Source organism: Anabas testudineus, chromosome 14, assembly GCF_900324465.2.
Source record: "Anabas testudineus chromosome 14, fAnaTes1.2, whole genome shotgun sequence".
Classification (NCBI taxonomy): Eukaryota; Metazoa; Chordata; class Actinopteri; order Anabantiformes; family Anabantidae; genus Anabas; species Anabas testudineus.
The window spans coordinates 11,819,374-11,842,713 of NC_046623.1; the positions used below are offsets into that span (position 1 = coordinate 11,819,374).

The 23,340-nt window shown below is 38.3% G+C and overlaps 1 protein-coding gene across 2 annotated transcripts; it reads right to left on the minus strand.

The window, feature by feature from the left end:
• Positions 1 to 1,280: 1,280 nt before the first annotated feature.
• On the minus strand, positions 1,281 to 22,562 carry rabep1 (rabaptin, RAB GTPase binding effector protein 1). 2 transcript variants are annotated; one of them, XM_026371776.1, is made up of 19 exons: positions 22,424 to 22,562; positions 20,474 to 20,602; positions 20,138 to 20,341; positions 19,248 to 19,408; positions 18,260 to 18,379; positions 16,214 to 16,349; positions 15,553 to 15,731; positions 15,163 to 15,270; positions 13,707 to 14,168; positions 13,117 to 13,221; positions 12,781 to 12,897; positions 10,487 to 10,585; positions 9,255 to 9,395; positions 7,178 to 7,367; positions 6,972 to 6,983; positions 5,414 to 5,469; positions 4,841 to 4,939; positions 4,410 to 4,526; positions 1,281 to 4,260 (listed from the first exon to the last, which is right to left on the minus strand). In XM_026371776.1, exons 1-19 carry the CDS (start codon positions 22,467 to 22,469, stop codon positions 4,159 to 4,161), a joined length of 2,583 nt encoding a protein of 860 aa, XP_026227561.1. In that variant the 5' UTR covers positions 22,470 to 22,562; the 3' UTR covers positions 1,281 to 4,158. The 2 variants fall into 2 exon arrangements, with proteins under 2 accessions (XP_026227561.1, XP_026227562.1); XM_026371777.1 differs by lacking the exon at positions 6,972 to 6,983.
• Positions 22,563 to 23,340: the final 778 nt, after the last annotated feature.

Below are 23,340 nucleotides of genomic sequence, written 5' to 3' on the forward strand. Positions count from 1 at the left end.
CTGTAGACTCATGAACACAGATGTCAGCCAGTTCCAATGATGCCTTCAAATCTTCGGCTGTCACTTGGTGTTGTTTCTTTACCTCATTGACTGTTTGTTGTGCTTTGTGAGTCATTTCGACTGGCCGCCCACTTCTTGGTAGAGTAGCTTCAGTCGCATGGTGTCTCCATTTGTAGTTCCTCTGAAAGCTCCTTTTGGTGAGGCATGGCTCACATTCAGCACATTCTTCTTCAAAGTAGCTCTAGTCTACACATACAAACAAATTTTCTTAACTTATACTAACACCTGATTTCAAGTAGGTGTAGTTAAGGTCAGTATTCAAAGGGTTCACATACTTTTTCCACTATCACTATAAGGTTTTTATGATTGTTTTCAATAAAGACATGAACAATTTGGGGGTTTTTTTGTGTTACTATTTTCAGTACATTACATTTGTTAATATTCTTGACTTAGCTGAAGATCAGATATCGTTTTATGACAAAATAATGCAGAAAACCATGAAATTACGAAAAGGTTCCCATATTTTTTTGAACCGTATGTTTCACTTTACAAATCCTCCTCTGATCATGTGGTGCTACAACACAAAGCAAAGAGATAAAGCAAGATCACCATGTATTACTTCAGCTACGTGTGTGGAAAGTAAAGAGTTTAGATTTCTTTGTATTCATCATTCATCCTGCTGCTCGTGCCTCTCTTTCATGTCCAAGTAAAGCTACAACTCCTGTCAACATTTCACATTTTTTCAAGTAACAAGTGGGATCACAGCTACACGTTTTGTAATTTTAGTCACATTTAGTCATTTGGCAGACCCTTTCATCCAAATCAACTCACAAGTGAGTAGCTAAAATAAAAGATACAAGCCGTCTATGAAAGCTCAAACTGTGCACTCAGTCAAGACAAACGTAATCTTGAATCCACCTTTGATGGTGCTGTTGTCGTTCGTCAGCTGAATCATTACCACTGTGATTGATTGGAAACAAGACATTTTTATAAATAATTTATTGTCAATGCTTAGGATGCAAGAACTGGTATATTACAGCTTTACATATAATTTGAGAGTGAGAATTTTCAGTTTACATGTGTAATCACACTAAAAATTGCAGTGAAACCATTTTTTTCCAGTAGTGTTCACACAAGTCATATTCTTTAGAACTAAAACATTATAATATTTACACTGCACAAACAGATTTAGGCTTGAAGTGAACTTAATTTATCATAAATTTGTATTTAAACTAAAAAAAAAAAAAAAAAGAAAACGCACTAGGGAGAAGTACACAGTGTGAGCTTTTAGACCACAATGCTTGTGTCACACCTTTATTTCCACTCGTGTCATTTTAAAATTGTGCCCCAATAATTTTATGGTTTCAATGTACAGTTTTGCATATAATCCTGCAATCTTAGATCAGAAATTAAACATAAACCACAATAAATTAGTGAATGTCTGTGATTACTAGTAAGAATATTCACAAAGGCGCTCTCATATTAATGCCATATGGGCCACAAGGAAAAGTTGTTACTGTAATAGACAAGCCTTTATGTTAGCGGGACAATAAATGTCACAAAATTAAAATACACCAAGTCAATGCAATAAGGCCTTCAGAGAAAATAATGTCCAAAAATTCACGCTGTAAAATTTCTATGTCTTCAAAATGTGACTGAACACAGCCCATCAGCGTGCAATCATACAAGCCAAAGACATACGTTTTTCTGTCAGTGCAACTCAGGCTGGCTTACCCACACATCCACACGACCTCACTGCATTAACACACTGCATGAATCTATCATAAATATCAACTCAAGATATCTACAGTATAGACATATGCAACATAAGGAAAATGTAAAACATGCAAGTTAAAAAAAACAAAAAAACAAAACACTGATCTTGAACCACACAGTGCTGCTGTGTACATGTGTTTATGCTGTGAACTGTTCAAACTGCAATGCAAAGAGAATCACTTCCTCCATTTGAAGTTTTTCTCTTGCACAAACAGGAGAAAATTCATTCAGCCTCATATTTTCCATAAAACCATATTTGCAGCCTTTTCAAGAGAGCGAAGAAGACTGAGTCACAATCTTTATTCAAAGCAGACCATGACTGCCAATGATTCACGGACGAAGAAGTTTGAAAGCACTGAAACTATTAGCTGGGGTTCTCAAAATCAAATGTCTCCTCTATATGCACAATAAAAAGCACAGTAAAAAAGTTGCCCATCACAGGGAGAGTAAGGAAGTGATCACACAATACCACAAATGTCGTTAAAGAGAGATGATCTCTGTATGAAGAATGGCTGCCAGTGGGACACTGGGCTTTTCACCACTCCTTCTACTGTGGCCAAACTGTATGGACACTTGCATTTAGACAAGGTTGCATGATATGTTGCACAAACCTGTTTAAAGCAATGTGTATATGAGGGTTGAGTTACGCTACAAAATCAAACAGCAAAGTGAAAAGAGTTGGGAGTTGAGTTATGTTTAAATATGGTGGATAATGTTTCACATTTTTAGTCTTTCTTGGAAGACATTCACAAGCTTGCACTCAGCTGTTCACTTACAAAGTGGCCCAAGTCTTTCGTACACACACACAAAAAAAAAGAAGGATGTTTGGAAGGTTGATGCAGCCAGTTTTGAAAAACCACTTCCACCACACATTGTACTCTGTACAGAGGTGAAGAAATATGCTTCAACTTCTTTCTATTTTATTTTCATCAGATACACTACTAGTACCTCTTTTATGTGAACATATGAGTGCGACACTATGAACGTTTTCCAGGGGAAAGCATTTAAAACAGCAACGCTACAATATTAGTATAGTATCTGATGGAGAATGCTGAGCATTGGTTGTGTAGCCATCAGTGAATTCTTGTGCAACAGAGACTCTTCTAACCCTCATCCACATATCCAACACTTCGAAGACATCCTTAAAGTTAGCACCAACCCTGACACCAGGAGCTTCACAAATCTGAATCTTTTTGTAGCGAAGATTGAACCGTTTCATTACTCGTACACAGGCTATACATAAGAAATGTCAGTTCTTCTGTAGTCGTAACCACTGAATTTCCCGGTCAAACAGTTTTTGCAAGAATCCACTAGTCCCCATTTGCGCTGTAGCAGGACTTCTTTCTCCAAACCTCCCATCACCCAAAGTGTCCCTAACTAAGGGATTTGTCTACTACCGACTCTGCATTTGAACTTCTGATCTCCTGGTTCCTTGTTATGATAGTGTGCTCTTCCACTGTAGTTTAAAAGCCGTCCACAGTAATTTAAGATTTCAAAATGGTAATCATTAAAAAGAAACAGCATGTGTTAAATCTGTTGGTTCCATTTCAATTTTAACATTGACATTTTATCCTTCGTTCTTCACACATACCAATTCCAATTTAAGTAGTGTTTTCATGACAATAAAAAAAACAAGCGTAAAGTTGGGAAATAAAACTCACAACTTTGAACACGACTGTTTCTTCAATGTATTTCTGCAGCTTAACAAAAGGCTGCTGTCAGACAAAAGCAAGATACACCGGAGGATGTTTAAGAAATGGAGGGTATGGCTTGCATTGTGTTATGCTCGTTTTTTTTTTATCCCACTAAAGTTATGTGCAAGTATTTTCCATCCTTCATTGTGTCTTTATCATCAGTTGAACAGGGGAAAATTACCAGAACAAGGTGGAAAATGTCACAGAAAAAACAAACGGAAAGAACAAGCGAGTGGAACAAGGAAGGGATTATCAACCGCTCTGAGAAGAGAAGGAGAAGAGTTATGAATCCAATTGCTTTCTATTTACCTGGAGAGATAAGTTGGAGATGAAAAGTGCTTTAAAGGATGACAAACCTTTTTTTGGTTGAGCTAATAAAGACAGTCCTATCTAACGTAGAAACAAGACAGAGACAGACCCACGGGAAGATGGACTTCTACTCCTTTTCATAGTACATTTAGTTATTTACATTTTTTTTGTAGTGTTCTTCTTCATTACTCTATCTGAGGTGTATTCCAAGACTTTTAATGTATACAAAAGGCCATGAGCTCCTCATGCCATGTCTGTCCATGTTTCTCCAAACTCTTCCACTGTGATTATGGGGAGGAGGAAGGTTCAGATCAATAATGTTACTGGGCCAGAGAGAAAAAAGGGGAATGAAACTGAAGACGGGATTCCTTCAGTGGTATCATGTCTCTGGGAGCTGATTGATGTCAGTCAAGTTGGTGTCGTTGAGGATCGCTCTGATTCGATCCAAGGAGTCTGCCTGTCGTATTCGCTCCAACTGTACCTGTGGACATTGACAAACAATGATTGATTCATTTGAAATTTTCAAAACCCTAGATCTGTTCTCCTCCTTTTACAGTTTGGTTTAATTGTTCAGTTTCTCCTTTAATCAGTTTTTATAATATTGTGCATAAACTAACAACTGTTCTTTACCTGAAGAGTCTGAGAAAGTTTGACAAAGTCCTTCTGAACCTGTTCACTGACGTCCAGCTCTGTTTGCAGCCGCTGAGCTTTGTCTCTCTCATCCAGGACCTGACTCTCCAGTGCACTCTGCAGTACCGAGATAAAGTTCATGAAAAAGGCAAAATGGCGCCGAACATTTTTATTGAATATTTACAATGATATATTCCACCCATTACTGGCTGAGCGAATGGTTTAATGTCTTCACAGCAGTTCACAAGTCGGTCTGGATTTTCTAAAATTGTTATTGTCATGCTTGATGGAGTCGTGTCCTTAGAAGAGTGATGTCCTAAGAGCTAAACAATGTTAGCACTAGGGTTAATAAAGGATCTATTACAGGATTGCTGGCCATGTTAGAGATGAGATTAGCGTTTGGTGTTGAGTGTCTACAGGTAAATGCTGACCTTTGCAGTGGTGAGCTCTTTGAGCTGCTGCTCCAGGCTGTTTCTTAGACCCTGAATTTTCGCCAGTGTCTCAGTCTTCTCTGTTAGATTGTTCTCTAACTACACAAACAAAACGATCAATCAATATACAAAAGTACTACAAATATTACAGTATAAGCAGGAGTTCATAACTGAAGGCAGTGAAGAGGGTATTGTTGGGACAGATTTCTTTGAGTCTTATGTGCACAATTTCCAACTTCACAACCCCTCAGTGGGTAATGCAGTGAGACAGAACAAAAACACATTTGCAGATGATAAAACCAGAACAATGCTGAGAAGTTCGGTAAGACTGAGTATAATCAGGTGATTGTTCTTTGTGGATTCTTCTGCGTGAGCATGTTTCACATTAAACATGATAATTTCATGTTAAAAAAGCTAGATATTCAATTTCTATTTAATGTGTAATATATCTCGCATTCTGACAAGCACAAATGTAACAAGACCATCAACATTATTTGTTGTGAGTGAACGTTCAAGACACTCATACATTGGTTACATAAGCAATATAACTTGACATCACAGATGTCAAAGTACCTGTTCCTTCTCAGCTTTTATTCGCTCCAGCTCCGTCTTCAAACTGGAGAAAGATGCTGTGGGGGAGAGAGATTGTTAGAAATCAAATAATGCTCATCTGAATCTCAAAGCCCACATACTGTTGGGGAATTATGTGGTCCCGTGAGAGTTACCTGGCAATGCATGAATAATGCAACAAAGCTGCACCTTCAGTGAAGGAAAAGCTGCTTTGCTTAGTTGTGATGTACTTAGGGAGTAAGTGCTCTAAAGGAAAAAGTCTAAAAGCTAATAGACTGAGTTGAAAACCAGTGTTGAACAAAAGACAAACATCACTAGCAAACAATGAAAGACTTTATTAGCTTGGCTCATTGGTCACTTTAAGAGATTGGTCATCCAGGTTTCTGCAGTACATCTGTCAGACGTGAATGCTAATGTTTAATTTTACTTCTGAAAATTGGTTATTTTGTCCAATTAGTTTAAAATTAAACAAAATTTTCTTGATTCATTAAGTGACTACAAGAAATAAACTGCCAACGTTGATACTTACAAGTTGCATAGGCTAACAGTCAATTCAAATGTCACTCAAATGTTTGTTGCAGCCATGGTTTAAATATCATGTAAATGTCAAACAAGACAGAACCATTAACCAAAAACAGAGACAATTCGGACTCCAAACCTCTCACACTGGGTAAAGTGACCAGGAACTTAAAGCTCCAAGCGAGTGAGTGTCCTTTCAGTAAAAGACATTTGTAAGTTTAGATTTTCATTGCAAAACACAACAAATCACACGTGTTATTTACTAAGCTGCCCCTAGTGACAGGTTCTGTCTGATAAAATACCCAGACCCAGTAATCTCCATAGACAACAAATCCCTTTCTGAATCTTCCATTCACAATATCTCTTTCAGTTCCCTCTGACAACACAAACATCTATAAAGAACATGAAATGATGACGTAAACAAAAGCGCTAACTCTACAGTTTTACCAAGACTGACTGAACATAGCACATGACTAAACATAAGAGGGGGATAACTTTTCACCTGCATTTTAAAAAAAAACTTCAGACAGGCAGGCCACATCCTACTGCCGGTGTTACACAGTGTTCTCTGGCTCATCAGTTTCTATGTCTTGTAGAAACGAATAGTTTCACTCTGCACAACCCTGCACTGAATTGCAAAAAGAGAAGGACAGACCTAAACTCCCTAAGCTGTGTGTTTTCATTTTACCTAGACTGTCTGTTAATTCTCCACCAAAGAAACAACCTAACCCTTCTATAAGAGATTCTGGGTCAGATTTGATATATGGATTTGGAAATGGACCGATTGATCAGGTGATATCCCTGAGTGCCCAACAGTTACTAATATAAAGATCATCAAAACATGTTGTGACTAATCTATAGGGCAGGACAACATATAATAGGATGAATTAACTATTAATGCACATTTTAGTTATTCCAAAACAGCTCAAACACGTGAGGGAAAGCACTATGCTGCAGACGTACTACAGTTATTAGTCTAATAACTAGGCCATTAACACACAAACATCAAGCAGTTTAAGTGAGCTTGTTCAAAGTGTCATACCTTCCAAGATGTCTGAATGAAAGTGATCAATAGAGGAGAAATGAAAGGAGAAACAGAAGAGAATGTAAAAAATATCCAGAAAACAAAAAATATGTATGCTGGCTTCATCCCCACATAAGTTTTGAAAAGTTTATTTGTTGAAATGTTACTCAAATTAACTTGATCTGCAGTAACCGGACAGTTTGCGTTAACCATCTTTGTCTCACCTATCTCCTCTTTATAGCCCTCGATCTCCAGCTGCAGGGTGTCCTCCAGGTTTTCCTTCAGACACTGCTCCGCCTGGATCTGCTCCTTCAGAAACAGAATCTCAGCTTTCAGCTTCTCTTCCATGTGATCAGCAGACGTGCGTAACGCCACCATGTCATCACGCAACCGCAACACCAGGCCCTGTAGCTCCTAAAGAATAATTAAATTACATTGCAGACATAAATGTGGGCAATCATCATTATATTATGCAATACAGAAAGATCCAGATCCAGTCACAGCCCAGTGTTTGCAGACAGGGCTGTGACTTTCATGCTGGAAACATAGTAGAAAAAATAAAATCACTGGGTAGCTGATTTAGAAAAAGAATAAAAAAACAAAAACATTAGACTTATCAAGTTTGAAATATATGACATAATGAGGTTGGTTAAATTCCAAATGCAAATAATCGAAATTCTGAATACTAATATTCAGTATTAGCACGTAGGTATAATATATCCACTGGCCTCTTTAACTATTTCTAAGTTACATCACAGCTGGTGATGCTGCAGTGACTTCCTGTTTATACTTAAAAGCTTTTGACTGGACGGTGCTACAGATGTTTCCTATTACTAAGGTATTTACAAGGAAATAAATTCCTCAGACTTCATTTTGTGAATCTCTATTTTCAACTATCTAGTAGTTATCTAAAAAATTAAAATAAGAAATTCACACATGAATGTATATAAAAATATCCACTACAACTCAATCTAGACCTTATCTAAATTCAAACTCAAGTTTCAAATGTCACTTGGACTGCAAGTATGTTGCAAGAAATTAGGGCCGGGATACAGTATACAGTCCTCGTTTCATGCCAAAACACGAAACAAAGTTCACCTGAGACTCATAAAACTTCAGCAGTTCTACTAAACTAAACGTAGTTGGCCTGTGAAATTTTAAACACATTGTTTAATATAAAAAGGAATCAGTATGTGGATTTTTGGTTTCTTGTTCCAGTAGATACAGATATAACGTGATGGATAAACGTGAAGACTGTTTAATCATCAACAAGTCGAACGTGTTACTGTATCACCTCCACTACAATATGGGCATACACTCTTTTTATTTCTGAGTATATCAGACTCTTGCCATGACTAACAGTGTGGGAGGAGATGTTTGTGTTCGAGGAACAGCAGTTGTGAAAACCTGCAGTAACATTTGATGCATTACAAAAAGCGGGAGGCCCCAAACTGTCATATTTCAGAAAATCCTACAATAGGAAAGATTGGAAAACATTTTGCTTACAAACGTAGAACAATTTGTATATTTGTATCCCCGCAAATGTTTACAGTTGTTGTTTAAAAAGACATAATGCAACACAGTGGCAAGCATGCCCCTGTTCTTTTTTAAAACATATTGCTGCTAGGGTTGCAGCCAATAAAAATATTGTTATCATTATGGATGCACTGATCCAATTTTAGCATTGGATCTCAGCCCTGATATCGCTGGGGCTGATCCATGGGACTGATGTATTCACTTTAATTCTATGTTTGTGAAGCGTGCTATCATTAGGTCATCAGTAAGTGCAATGTGCCAGTGGACTTGACTTACAACAACATAGAGACAGACAAACTCAGCTATGAAGAGGTGTTTCACATGTTCTATACCAACAAGCCAACAAGTTCAAACTTAATTAAGCACATCCAAATGTCCTTAATGTTTAATAGGACGTCTGATTGCCAGTTGAATGATCTGGATGCTGCTCCAAGTTGCTGCATGTGCACAATAATTTATTATTATTAATTAATTTATTATTATCTACCACATGGTGAGGCATATAGTTTATTAACTCATCAATGATATCAAGTAAGTATTAGTCATTGGCCATTACCAAAGCCCAGCTATCGGTTGAGATTAAAAAAATTCCAATTCGTGCTGGTCTAGTTATCATATCATGTACATTTGCCTATATTTCCTGTATAAGGTTATGAACCTGAGCCGACCTGTGATGCCTGTTTTTGTACATGAGTATTATACTGGCACCTTTTGGTAGGTTGCTGGAAAGTGCTGAGGCTAAATATCTAGTCCTGTTTCACATACTTGTACAGTATTGGGCATCTGGAAGTCTTCCTGCTGCTGTAGTTCTATGTGCAGCCTGTGTTTTCCCTGCAGGCTTTCGTTGTCCCTCTGTAGTCGACTTAGTTCATCTGCCACCTGCTCCCTCGACTTCACCAGCACTGCCTGGAACAAACAAAATATATCACTCCATCTCATCATGTGTCAGTTTGTTTCCCTTTTTGCCTCCTGTCATATGGAACCAGCACCACTTCAAAATATGGAGAAAAGTGACTCACTGGCCAATGTTTGCTTTTGGAGCCACACTTCATCTATTTCTCCCGTAGAGCTCATATTTTCCAAGGTGTAGTATTATGACTGAATTCATGACAGACTAACACTCCTTCAGATCAAAGCCTGTGCAGCTAAACGAGTGTCTCATTCCTCTGGCTGACTTATCTGTTTGAAATGATGTGGTGCATGCACTATGACAGCTCACAGCTGCACATTATTTTAGGGAGAATATGTCTCCCTCACAGGTTTCTTTCTGTTTTTCCTTCGAACAAATAACTGCACAAACATTACTAAACAATGAGTATGAACATCTTTGCAAAAGCACTGGTGCTTGCAATAATGCACATAGGTTTCATGCCTGTTGTGGTGGAGGAACACCTTTAGATATATTCTTACAAGTAAACATGTAGCCAATAGCTCACTCTTTGCCATTGAAAAGAAAATTTGTGTTACTTAACAGTGTCATTTGACTTCAAATAAATTATATTGCACATTTTAGGTTTAAAGACTTAAAACAATTTGCATCTGATCTGATTTTCTATGTTTTGGATTATTTTTAACTAAATATATATTGTATATATAAACAGTAACATCAGAAAATCACATTAGGTTCTCTAAACGGGCCATTTTCACATTTACGTACTTACATTTAACATTTACTTCACTTACCAGTGCAAGCCAAAACGTCTGGAGAAAAGAGCTCCTTTGTGTGAACAAATATTTGTGGTTGAGTTGAAACAATGACGTTACTGCCAAAGAGGCAGAGAAAAGTAAATCAAGTCTCTATGAGCTACAGTTCAGTTTGGCTGCACGTTGGACAACACTGACATCCTGCTGTCTAAATGGCAAAAATGTTATGCTTATTTGAACGGCTGAAAGCTTGCCAGCATTAGCAGACTCTGTGACACAGGAAGAATTGAGACGTGGAAACACAGCTGTCATGCAGAGGCATGAGAGGGCTAACAGAAGAATATGCTGCTCACCATCTGTTCCTGTGTGTTCCTCTTAGCGTCACTGAAGGCCTGTTGTAGTGTGCTGAGCAGTGTTTCTGACTCCTGTACTCTCTGCATGAGGGCAGATACCTACAACACACAGACACACACACACACCAAAAAAACCAAAAACTAAGTCATTATAATATATAAGACATGAAAAAGCTTCCTCATTCCTACTCAGTTACAAAAATATAGGTCAGAATACAATTTACATAAAGATTTTTGCATGTGTGTACACTGCCACACTCACACAATGAGTCATACAACTGCACTAACGTTTATTGCTGAATAACGTGCGCAGTGTTTTATCTGTATAACATTAATTTGCAGTGATCATCGTTTGTGATGAATGATGTAATGCCGAAGATGTAAGACATGTGATGTGATGTAATGCCGAAGATGTAAGACACCAAAGAACCAACATACTGTGCTGCAGCTACTCTGCAGGATCTCTGCAGATTGTTATCAGATAATAAAACATAATAAAGAATGACTCATAGTCCTTATTTCTGCCAGTGTGAGAGCTGCATTATCCACAAGCTGTGGCTCTGTAGGATTGAGAGGCAGAGGCTAGAAAACACCTTCCTACGCAGAAATTGAGCCCAATTTTCCTAATTTGATTATGCAGAATGAACATTTCATTCAACTACAGAAGCGCACTTTGGACATTTGTTTTGCATCCTCTGTTTTATCCAGGGTGAACATGGAAATAGTGTGAGATTGGAACCAAATCCATATCACACATGATGAGTGGGTGGTTCCCAGTTTGTGAGGGAATATTCACATTAGAGCTCAAAGGACTAAAACGTCAGGTAAAATGAGCTGTATTTACATCTAGTTATCTCTCACGAGAACGATCCCGGAAAAATGTGTCTTCTACTTCCCTTTAAAATTCATCCTCTTTGGACGTTTCCACACTGCACTTGCAAACCATGGGTGGATTTCACACTAGTCCGTTCATACATATGTCTTTAACTGAGAGTTAAAAACAGCAGAGAAACATTCCACATAATTGTGAAAACACTCTTATTGTGCCAAACTTCTTTTATCTTTCTTCATAGTGAAGGTCAAACATCACATCAACTAACACATTGTTATAGTAAACGGATCGTATTCATTAGATGCAGCACAGTAACTGTGTATCCCTAAAAAATCTTTATAATGATCATGTAATAAATGTCTGTCGACACATTGTCACATTTAAGCAACACAGGCAGATAAACAGTTATGCTTCTCCTCCACTACATCCTGTTCATAATGGCACCCACAGGTCCGCCGAATAAAATGTGATGCCTCAGGCACTAGTTCTGTCCGACTTGCTGGAAAGAGGATGACTCATGTGGCTGTCTCCCTGGTAACCTACTGTTGAAGGAGGAGAGCAGTGATGGGAATGGACCACCCTGAGTGAAGTGCAGTAGAAAAGACACCGAACTTAAATTTTTGACATATTTTTAACAGAAGTGTTGAAATGGAGTCACTAAATGTTGCTGAAGTTTTGGTCACTGGATCTAGTTGCTGAGGATTTAATACACCCAGCAACCACTGTATATGACGTGCTAACACTTACATAATGCTACAGCTCACAGAAATAGATGGATCACATTTTTACTCTGCTGTTCTGGAACCACTGCTAAAGGTTTTTAGCTGAAACAGGAAGTTGATTGATAGAAAAATAAACAGCAATGGTGAGTATTTTCAGTCATAGTCACTCAATTCTCGGACTTTATCTTCCTAAATGGGAGAAATGTTCTGTTTTTCCTTTCTCCCAAATGAAAGCAAACTGAGTATATTTGTGTTCTGAACTGCTGATACAAACTGTATCAGTATTGGAAGATTATAAGTAGCAATTCTCATTATTTACAAAAACTGCAGTGAAAAAACTGCACTGTTGAGCTGGTTCAAGTGGTGGCTGGGTGGAACACACGAAGCACTAAATCTGGTCACCACCAAATTACATTTCACTGCTCCTCCTACACACCTCTAGTCCCACTTCAGCAACTTTCCAGAATACCAAACCAACGCACTGGTGGAAATCTGTACTTTATGTTTTGTTGATGATGTTTACAACATCAAAACGGGAAGTCAACACCTTTACTGCTTTTAAACATATAATTTAGTACTGAATGGCTTTCTTACTTCCTTTGAGTCACTGCACTAGACAAAAGCACGCAGGCGTAACAATTTTTTTTTTTTTTCTTGAATCTCAGAAGAAAAGGAGTGAGGTTTGCCTAGTGATTTGGTTTTCACTGTGACTTTTTGATCCAGATCCGCTGTGTACAAACCTTAGCAGCAGTTTCCTCATTGCCTAATTTGACTGAATCTTCTAAGTTCTGCTTCTCAGTCATTGTTCTCTCCAGCTGGTCATTGGCCTGCCGTAGCATCAACTGGAGTTTCTTCACCTGGAAGAGAATATATGAGAAAATCCATATAATAATGCTTTTTGTAAAACCATCGATCAATGAAACAAAAGTTGCTTACTTAAATTACAGTCCGTCATGTTCACTAAGAACAGTTGGCAGGTGTACAGTAGCTTGCGGCTACACACTTCTTCCCCCAGTTCAAACATCCATAGTTCAATGTTAATAAAAAGGTAACGGATTGACAGTAACGACACAAACCTGATCTCGTGTCTCAGCCTCCTGTCCTTGGATGGCCTGCAGCTGCTTTTCATAATTGGAGCACATATCACAACGTCGGCCAAGTTTCCTGCCAGCATTTTTCACCTGGTGACAGAGCAACAAGAACACCATGTGACACTTGATAAGGACTATTCAATGACATAATGACTATCACCCAAGAGAACTACTTTGGTTTACAACACTATTCAAACCAGAGACGTAGGCATTCAATAGCTAAAGCATTAAGGGCTGAAGATTGATGTGGTCCTTTTGTTCAATAAAATATGAAAATAATATGCAAATATGGCTCAATGTGATTAATTCACTACCACTGCACCCAGACCAGGCCCATATAGATACAGGTCAGACACAAGATGGGAAGAACTGCTGAGAGCACATGCTAAAAAATAACGATAACATTTTTCTTGATCGTTGGCTTCATCTCAAAGAAAGTACTTGCTTGATGCACTATAAAAATATTACAATAATCTAACAAACATGAAACCATGTACTTAGAAAATCAGGAATTTTATGATTAATCATGTGCTACACTGTGATTTGTTGTTTTAAAAAAATCATCGGTGATATACCTCTTGCTGCAGCAGGTTCCACTCGCTGTCGCTGACCAGTCTGTAGCCAGCAGGTGGTAAGTAGGCGGTGTCGGGGGCGTGGGAGATGCTGGACAGCAGTGACGCCGTTTCCTCCTGCTCAGGTGTCATGGCTTTGATCGCCTTCTCCTGGTCCTTAGTCAGCAGAAAGTGGCTTGCTGTCAGCTTGATGGAGCTTATGGATGACGTTTCACCAAAACTACTGTCTGTCACTCCACAGTCGGCCCCAACCAAGGGTCCAAAGTCTGTCTCATCCAAGTGACTGGCTGACTTGGCTTTGTGGTTTTGGCCTCCAAGGCCTTGCTGGGCAGACAATGAGGAACCAAGGCTGTCTGTGGACTGAACTCTCCGCAGGTTCTCCTTGTAGGGGTCCATAAGGCCCCCTGCCACTCCCTCAGTGTCTAAAGAGTGCATAGAGCCATGGGCACTGTGGTTGGCATGAGGCTGAAAGAGAAAGAGGGAATACATTTCTCTGAAAGTTGTAAATAATAAACACAAAGAGCAATGCTCAACTCTATGCAAACGTGCTCTGATGAAGTACGACTAAAGCAATACAGAAGCTAATTGGGATAATTTTGACTCGAGCAGAACCCGAAGCAGAAAAACCCAACATGAGGGAATTAAAAAAAACAAAACAGAACATTTAAAGACAAATTTCTGACATTGCTGGTGGAGGATACATAATACACAACAATTGTCTTATCAGACAAGAACATCTAGAACATCATTACCTGCTTTAAACACAACACCCCTCGAGAACTAAAGAACTAAAACCAGCTAAATTGTATTTATACATTGTATAAATACAATTTGTAATACAGGTTGTAATTTCTTGCATACAAATGAGGATGCACATGCATCCAGCTAACGCGCTGGTGAGCGGTTTCACACAATGCCATTGATCCACAGGTGGTAGTAATGCACCATGAAACACAGCAATGCACCAACAAAACCAGGAAAGACACAATACCAGGAAAGACATACTATAGTCTCAACAATACTAAGATAAATGATATGTAACGCTGAAGGGAAAAAAATGCAGATGTTGTTGTCTGTCAGTGGCTTTCCTTCTTAAACAACTCAACAATAATGGCATACCTCCTACAATAATACAATAATAAGCAAACACACATTTTACACGGCAGTGAAATTCAACAAATTTAACTGTAACTGGACATTTTCTTTGGCTTAAGAGTAAAATTTTGGTTATCAACAAAACAGAGTAAATACCAAATGTAAAATAATTTAAAGCTAAATATCACAAAAAACACCCTTTTAAACCATCACTGCTCCTCAGATTCTCACTGTAAGTACAAAGAGTGGCATGGTGTCATATTCCCTGTTTGAAGGTCATATTACCCAAAGGGAATAATATAATGCAAAGCACAAAGAGCCTGCTCTGTTTTCTCTGGGGGAGTACTCAGATTATATGTCATACCTCTTCAATGCTCGGGCCGAGGAAGTCCTCCAAAGGTTCAGTGTTGTCGCCCCCATCCTCGTCGAGCAACTCCTTCACTTGGCTCAGTCTCTCTTTTTCATCCTCCTCCTTGGATGGAGGAAAAAAAATATATATATGATATAATAATATGTTTAAATGTATCATATAATTGTTCTTTCAATGTATTAAAACCTGTAAAATCTAATGTAAATGAACACAGCAGCTGACATACATTATATAGATACATATAAATGGAATATTGTAAGATTAGGGATATAAAGTAACATTAACCTGATACGAATAAGCATCCAGAGCAGATACTTTATCAAACAAAGAATGACAAACTGGAACTTTAGGACACTGAGATAAAAATGCTGTGTGTATGTGCACCTGGTCTTTCTTCTTCATCTCCTCCACTTGGCGGAGCTGTTCAGACGACAGCACACTCTCTATCCTCTGCATATCCCTCATGAGAAGGCGTTGAGACTCCAAGAACTGGTCGTTGGCTCGCTGCCACGTGTGTTTTAGCTGGTTGTGCTGCTGTCGCTCTAACTCCAGCTTGTGACAGACTGAGACACAGAACAGACAGAAAAGGTAAGGAGAGCAAAGGTTGAGGCTGTGCTATACTTGGAGAAAGCTCAGTATTATGCTTAGAGTTCATAAGCAAACCAACCATCATACACATGTATTACATCCTATCTGAAAATAACTTTTTAAGATTTAGATTAGCGTCATTATCTTCTTGATTTAGGAAGTTCCTGGTAAATATTTAGCTTAAGACAAAACAGGAAATGGCATACTTACACGTGAAATTTACTAGAAATCTAAAATTAAAGCATATAAGAAAAGACATATATGCAAGTGCCTTTGCATGTAGAGCTGGTGTAGACTGCAGAAATGGTTAAAAGGAATCTCTTTCTGTCCCAAGAGACTGACGAATAACAAATGTAAGCCAAGACTTTTTGTAATTCTAAAAATTTTAACTGTATACAACTTGTCATCATTTGTTTGATTTATCAAAGGGCCTTCATAAAAACATATTACAAAGTACCATCGTGAAGCTCTTTCCGTAGTTTCTCTGCATCTTCCTGCAAGACAGACTTCTGAGTGTTTAACACGGCCACATACATCTCCAGGTCTGTACGACATGACTTCTCAGCCTCAAGAACATGATTGAGCTCTTTGACCTAAAAAAAACAAACAAACACACATATTAATTTTCTTTCAAGTTTTGAATCTACAATAGAATAATTCCATGACAAAAGGCTGCTCCTCTGTGGTGAGCACAGGGAGACAACATGAAGCAGTTTTCATTCATTTTTATGGCCGAGTGTGGGCAGTGGGACATGTCGTAAACACAACACTGCAAAATTATTGCTTTTCTTGTTTTTGTGGTGAAGATTTTGTGGGGAAACTGTTAGCAAACAGTTGCCTATTTACACATTCAGTCAGACATGGGCCCACGTTAGCATATCTGACTGTGTAAGCAAAAACTATTTGGGCAGCTTCTGATGTCTTGCCATTTTCCTCATCACTGTTATAAAAGATTTGTAAAACTATATATATGCTTTAAAACCTTAATTGTATCTAAAGGTGAAAAACCTAGATCTAGGTCTGTCTGATTTCACACTAAGTGGCACATCTTAGGACCTTACACATTGGCATAAAAATCTGGGCTACATTTCCTACCAGCTGTGACAATCTACCCCATATTCACTCTCCGTTTAGCTCTACTTTAGTGTCCTCCAACTCCTCAGGGAAATAAAACAGCCACGTGGCCGGAAACAAGGTTGACGAGAGCAGAGAGATTAAATTAAAACAAAGAACTGAAAGATGCTGTGTAGAGCTGAGGAGGAACTGCTAAGTCAGTTGATGATTTCCTGCAGATTGAACTTTTACTCACAATTTTGACATTACACATACAGTAGCTTTGAAAAAACATTAGACTGGAAAGTAAACATTTCAGAATGACACTGCACTAAATGATAATGCGCAAAATATACAACGGCAAATTTGTGAACCCTAGTCCTAAAATTAGATAAAGGAAACCGTGTTAAACAAATTAGACAAAAATCACAGAAGTTAATTTATCTATTGTGGAAAACTGTTAAATATCTGTGTGAGGAAAATTCATTGGAGGGATTTTAGTCCATTCCTCCTTAAAGAACAAATTCAACTTGGGGATTTTGGTTGGCTTCCTTTCCTAAACTGTCTGGTTCGGGTTTCTCCAAGAAGGCAGGATTTGGTCTCCGCCAAACATAATGCTTCTCATTCAAGCCCAAATGTTCTTAGCTTTGGTCTTTTCCGGCCACAGAACATTCTTCCAGTAGCCTTTTGGTTTATCCACATCGCGTTGAGCAAAGTGTAGATGGGCAGCACTGTTCTTTTTGGAGAGTAGTGTCTTCCTCTTTACAACTCTGCCACTACACCAGTGTTGAGTAAGACTATTACAATGCATGATCTCAATTAAACTTTGTTGGTTGACCACTCTTGGGGAGAGAAATAGTGGTAGTGAATGTTGGTAGAAATTTTTAAGTTTGTAAAACAATCATAACGTATTCTAATTGCCTCTTCTGTCCATCTGCATGCTCACTGTACACTCACTTCAAAATATCAACATTTATGTTGTACGTTGTAACTGATACATCAAGCCAAAACCACAAGCACTGTTTAAAAGCAACAGCCACCATTTAACATCTACTTTTCACACCATTAGCTGAGGAGTTTCATTTTAGGTGCGGTAAAAAATTGTTTGCACAATCCACTGTTGCATCAATATTAAATATTTTAGAACATTACTAACTAAAGCATGTATGAATAAATAATACATGTTAATTAATTAATCCTAGTTAATTAAATTGACAACCTTTTTAATAGCATCTAAAGTCTTTTTTAGCCATACCTGCTTTCAGATCAAATGAAGCAGTGCTTCTTGGTTTTACAGAAGAAGGGTTTCTACTTGTAATATAATGTAGTATAAAAATTCTAATTTAATTTGAAAAAGCAGCTGCCATACCTCTAGGTAGGTGTTAAGTATCATATTATCATCATCATTCATTTTCCCCCACACTGAATGATTGATTTAGTACCGACTGACCTTAGAAGCCTCCAGCTCTTTCACCCGCTCTTCAGCTGTGGTTAGCTTGGCTTTCAGGGCTGCAATCTCCTGCTCCATAGGCATCACCACTGAACGGAGCTTCTCTGCATCCTCCTGGGCCTTTAAAGCATTTTACACTTCCTCATTAAAACTGTTTGCCAAAGCATTATATGGCTAAAATATATATGTCATGTTAGTGTGAAAACATCCAATAAGCCGATGTCTTACCTAAACAAGAAACTTGGTTACAATAATTGGGATAAAGGATTAGAGACATTTGATTTTTCCTAGTAGATTTCCAGTAGAGTGTGCAGATTTCTCTACCACCAGAGAAATCTGCACACAGATAAGTCTAAATTAGTCACTTTCAGTTTTTAAATTCAGGCAGTTCTTGCTCTGAAAAGGAGAGTCGTCGTGTCTGTCTTTCTCTCACTACGCTGTCTGCTTCATCATTCACACACCAAGCGCAAAGACACGTCTTCTTTTGCTATACAGTTGCGATCTGTGAGATTTGATGATTGATGATTGTTTGTAAGATAGATTTGTAAGTTTTTTGTTTCAAAAACAAAACAATCCGTTCCTCTAACAACTTGTAGACCATCTTCATCAAATAAAATTTTGTCTTATGCTATAGTAGCACATAGCATAAGTACATTGTATTATAGACGATAAAGATGCTGTACTGCTTTTGGCACCAGTTTGAAAATTTCAATATTGCTCAACACCTAGAAAGCAGTCCAACTGGCTCAAGTATCTGGCACACAGTGAGATGCTCTCTGGCATTTGTTTCTATTGGACACAATAAAATCTTGAGATTCTACAACAGCACAAAATATTAGCTTCACAACAAACGGCTCAGCCAAAACACTGACGATTAAACTGCCAGAGAATAGTAGTGAAGAACTGTTTCCTTTTTGTATCTAGATACCAACACAGCAGATGGCATACAAGATTTAAAAAATAATAAATAAATAAATAAGAGACCTACTTTTTTCATTTCATCCTCTAAGTTTTCCTCCTCCTGGCCCTCAGTAAGGCGCCGTCTCAAATCTCCCACTTCCCTTTCCATTGCCTCCCGGTACTGGTTCCACTGGGCTCGCTCCTGTTCCAAACGCTGGTGGAACTGTACCTCGTACTCACACACCGTATCTGAGGGATTGCAGAGAGCAAGCATTTACACAGACAACACTAATATGCACCTAACAAATCAGTTACATTATTTTTGATACAGTTTTTGCATAATTTAATTGTGTACTGATGTAAAGAAATTAACACTTGTCACATTTTCCTTTAATCAATATAACTTTTTCAATGAAAACCATAAAAACAGGTGGATGGGAATTAAATTGACTCGGGGGAACCAAGGGGAACAACTGTGCTTTTCCCAGTATGGCAGGTCAAAATATCTGCAGTAACACGTCTGTGTGCCTCACTACTGCTTCCTTTCTACACTAGACACTTCTCTGTTTTCTGCATGTCAAGTCAAATTAAATATGCAAGAGTCTCTCTCCCCTTTTACCTTCTTTGTATCTGCTTTCTTCAGTCATCTAAATATAATTACTCCTGTCTTCTATTACTAAGCAGCGCTAAGATAAGAACATGTGAAATAGACAAATACAAGCCCTTATTTTCACACTAGCTAACACAGCGTTTCCAGCAGTTCTCCTTTACATCTCATTGCTGAGTATAAGATTTAATTAGCCTCAACTGGTTGTCTTTGATGATAATATTATTAGACCCAAACTGAGTATTACTCATATTGTGGATACAGTATCAGTACAATAAATGCACAAGCATAAGTTATATATATTTTTAATCTGTCAGATTTTGTAAAATATTTGGTGTAACATTAGGCATAGAGCTTTCAGGTCACTTTACCTTTCATGATGGCCTGCAGTGAAGCCACCTCCTCCTGCCACTGGCTGCGAACCTGATCAATGGCTTCCTGTTTGGTGTTTTCTGACACAGTAGCCACCGCTTTGATAGTTTCTATCTCAGCCCGAGCCTGAGCCAACTGGGTCTGAACAGAGTTCAGCTCAGCCTGGGCACCCTCCAGCACTGCACTCTGTCTCTTCAGTTCCTCTGTAGAGTGACAAGATTGAGAAAAAATGAAATCAATAACTATGAAGATGTGTGCAGAAAGAGAAAGAAGAGGAACCGGGGTTGCCATGCTGTCACATCACAAAAAAGCCAGTGTATCGTGTCCATTTGTACCTTCTTTCGATAGGTAAAGCTCTTTGAACTTGGCTCGTTTCTGGTTGAACTCTGCCTCCAGTTGCTGCTTGAGTTTGATGAACTCGGCCCTCTCCTGCTCCAGAGCTGCCACACGTTGCTGGAGCACCTCTGAATTATTTAGGAAATAAATAATAACACATAAAACTGCTAATTCATCAACTATTGATTAAATACAGATAAAAACCTTACAATTAGATTGAAACAGTTTGTAAATTCATATTATATTAACCATAACACATCGGTTGCAAAATGTTTTAGCTTGTGCTAAACCAATCAATACCTACTTTAGCTATTCAGATATTTAGAAGAAAAATGCAAATACTACAAAAAAGTCTGGAAACAAAACATTATTTAGTGTTGCAAACATGATGTTAATAATCCCACAACACCTGAGCTCTATGTGTGATCACATGTTCAATGAACAGTGAAACCCTACTTCTCCTTGGCATATGAATATAATAGATTAACATATTCACAACTACTGACTGTTGTAAACATTTGCCTTGGCAGATACATCCCTCCATTTCTTTGTGGTGATGTGGAGGCTTTATACTTTAATATTTATTACTACTTTATATTCCTTTGTTTTATTTTACACAAACTCATCAAGCAGGTAGACGTAGAGCATTAGATGAAATAATAAACATTAACAATTGTCCAGTAATGGAAAAATACAAGAAAGAAAAAAAGCTAATAATCAATTATTCAAATGAGCTATAAACACATTTATCAATAATTCAAAAGTGAACTAAAGCCACTAAATGACAAGACTTCTAAATCACAGCTTACATCCTATTTATTTCCTTCTTTAAAACCAGTGAACAGAGGAGAGAGGAAGATATTCTGAAATACAGAAAGGAAACTATTACTAGAGTGAGCAGCATCATGGTCATGTGATAACTCCACAGACTGTAAAGCAGAAATTCCTTCACCGCACAGACTCAACACGTATTACCATGGATTTCTAATGTGTTTAAGTATGTTAATCTCTTCTGGCATATACATACAACAGTAGCTCAAAACAGGAGTTATTTTCAGTCTCCTCGTTTTAAAATAACATCTGCCCAAACTTGTGTTAATCTGTCACACTTTCACCACACCTTGGTAAGAAACACTAAGTTTAGAAACCCACAAAGATCACATAAATCACTACATGCACAAAGGCACAATCAACCAAGAGAATTTCAACACCATTTCACCTAAAAGGAAAATTTATTTCATATCACTCCACTTTCCAACAGCCACAGACAGATCAATCAACCTGTCTATAAAATATCTATAAAACATGTTTATCTGGAGGGTGTAACTGCTCTCTAAAATCAGATGCTACAAGATTGTTTTTGCACTTGGTTGGAGCTGCAGCACAGAGTCTCTCTATGACCCCAGGATGGTCCTCGGACCCCTGTTTGGGTACCAGAGGTAGAGACCTCCTGCAGGATCAACCTCCTGTATTATGGTCCAACCCACATGACAGTGAGTGTGCAGACTAGAGAGGGCACACAGAGATGGACTTGATAAGAGCAATATCATGCGTGTTAAAGACTGACCAGGCTGAGGCAGTCTAAGAGAGGCCAGAGCCGACCTTTAGATCAAATTAGTCAGACGAGCTGTAGCTACGAGCTAACCAGCTAGTTTATAGTACGAGTGCTGAAGCGAAATCAACGTTAGCCTGGTTATGATAGTATGCAATAACACACAGCTCTGGTTCAGGAGTTCACAGTTTTAGTAACTAGGTTACTTCGTTTAATTGCATATTCGTCCATGCCCCCGCTGCGCAGTGTTAAATTATCAATATGAGCCAGTGACAGTGACACGTCGCCCTGATGATGCTAACTAGCTAATGTTGTCAAGGATGCAGAGGCCGCTGGCTTCGGTGCCCCCAGCCCTCAACAGCCCCCCCACAAAACTCCACAAACACATGAAATTTACCGTCATGTTGGGACGACAGAGGGGATCCCGGGGCCTGCTCGGCCATGGTTTCCTAAAGGGGCTTGAAGCAATTTGCAGGCCAGTGGGATAAGAGCTAGGAGTGTCCAAGAAAACAGGCTAACATCACAACTTATGTTAAGCTAGCTACGGGAAACAACGAGCCTTCCGGTTAGACTTTCGAAATAAAATCCCAACGCAAAGAGTGCGAAAACATAAACAATTGGACAGAAACATCTACAAAAAGCTGCAGATTGACAGAGATGCACAAACACAAATACACAAAACAAGTAAAAATAGATTTTTTTAAACAACTAGAAAGAGATAGAAAATGATTAAGTGACCCACACACAAGAGATGCAAAAGCACTGCAAAGCAACAGAGGGACACAAAAAGTGATTCATAACAACAGCAGAGATAAAAAAATTAGAAAAAATATAGATGCAAAACAAAAGAAAAAGATACTGACATTAGCAAAAATACATGCAAAATAACTACGGGGAGGTAGACTGCAACCAGATAGACACAACAGCCCAGAGACCCAAAATGACTATACAACAAAGAGACTTACACTATGGTTTGTAATTTAATGTTAATAAAGAGACACACAATGATTAGGAGGAAACAGAATGACAGATAGTGACATAATTGGACAGTAAACACCTTGTGGAGAGGCTGTCTGTTTTATAATCCGTCCATATTTGTAATGTGCCAATATAAAGACAATGGGTAATGGGTGGGAGTTAAACAGTAATAACCCTTTAAGAGTCAATTATAGCCACATTCTTATATTTTATTTTACACAATTTACAATTGTTTCACTAATATTTTGAAGGCAAACTAATTTTCCTGTAAAACTGTTACTGAGATTAGATAGCTTGGAAGGATCCGGTGTCACCTTTCAAAATAAAATTACTCTA

Coding starts and splice junctions, on each gene's coding strand:
- rabep1 (XM_026371776.1), bottom strand. CDS start 22,469: ATGGCCGAGCAGGCCCCGGGATCCCCTCTGTCGTCCCAACATGACG. Junction 15,271..15,552: donor AGATGAAGAAGAAAGACCAG/GTGCACATACAC, acceptor CCTCCATCCAAG/GAGGAGGATGAAAAAGAGAG. Junction 9,396..10,486: donor GGAACACACAGGAACAGATG/GTGAGCAGCATA, acceptor TGTTTGTTCCAG/GCAGTGCTGGTGAAGTCGAG.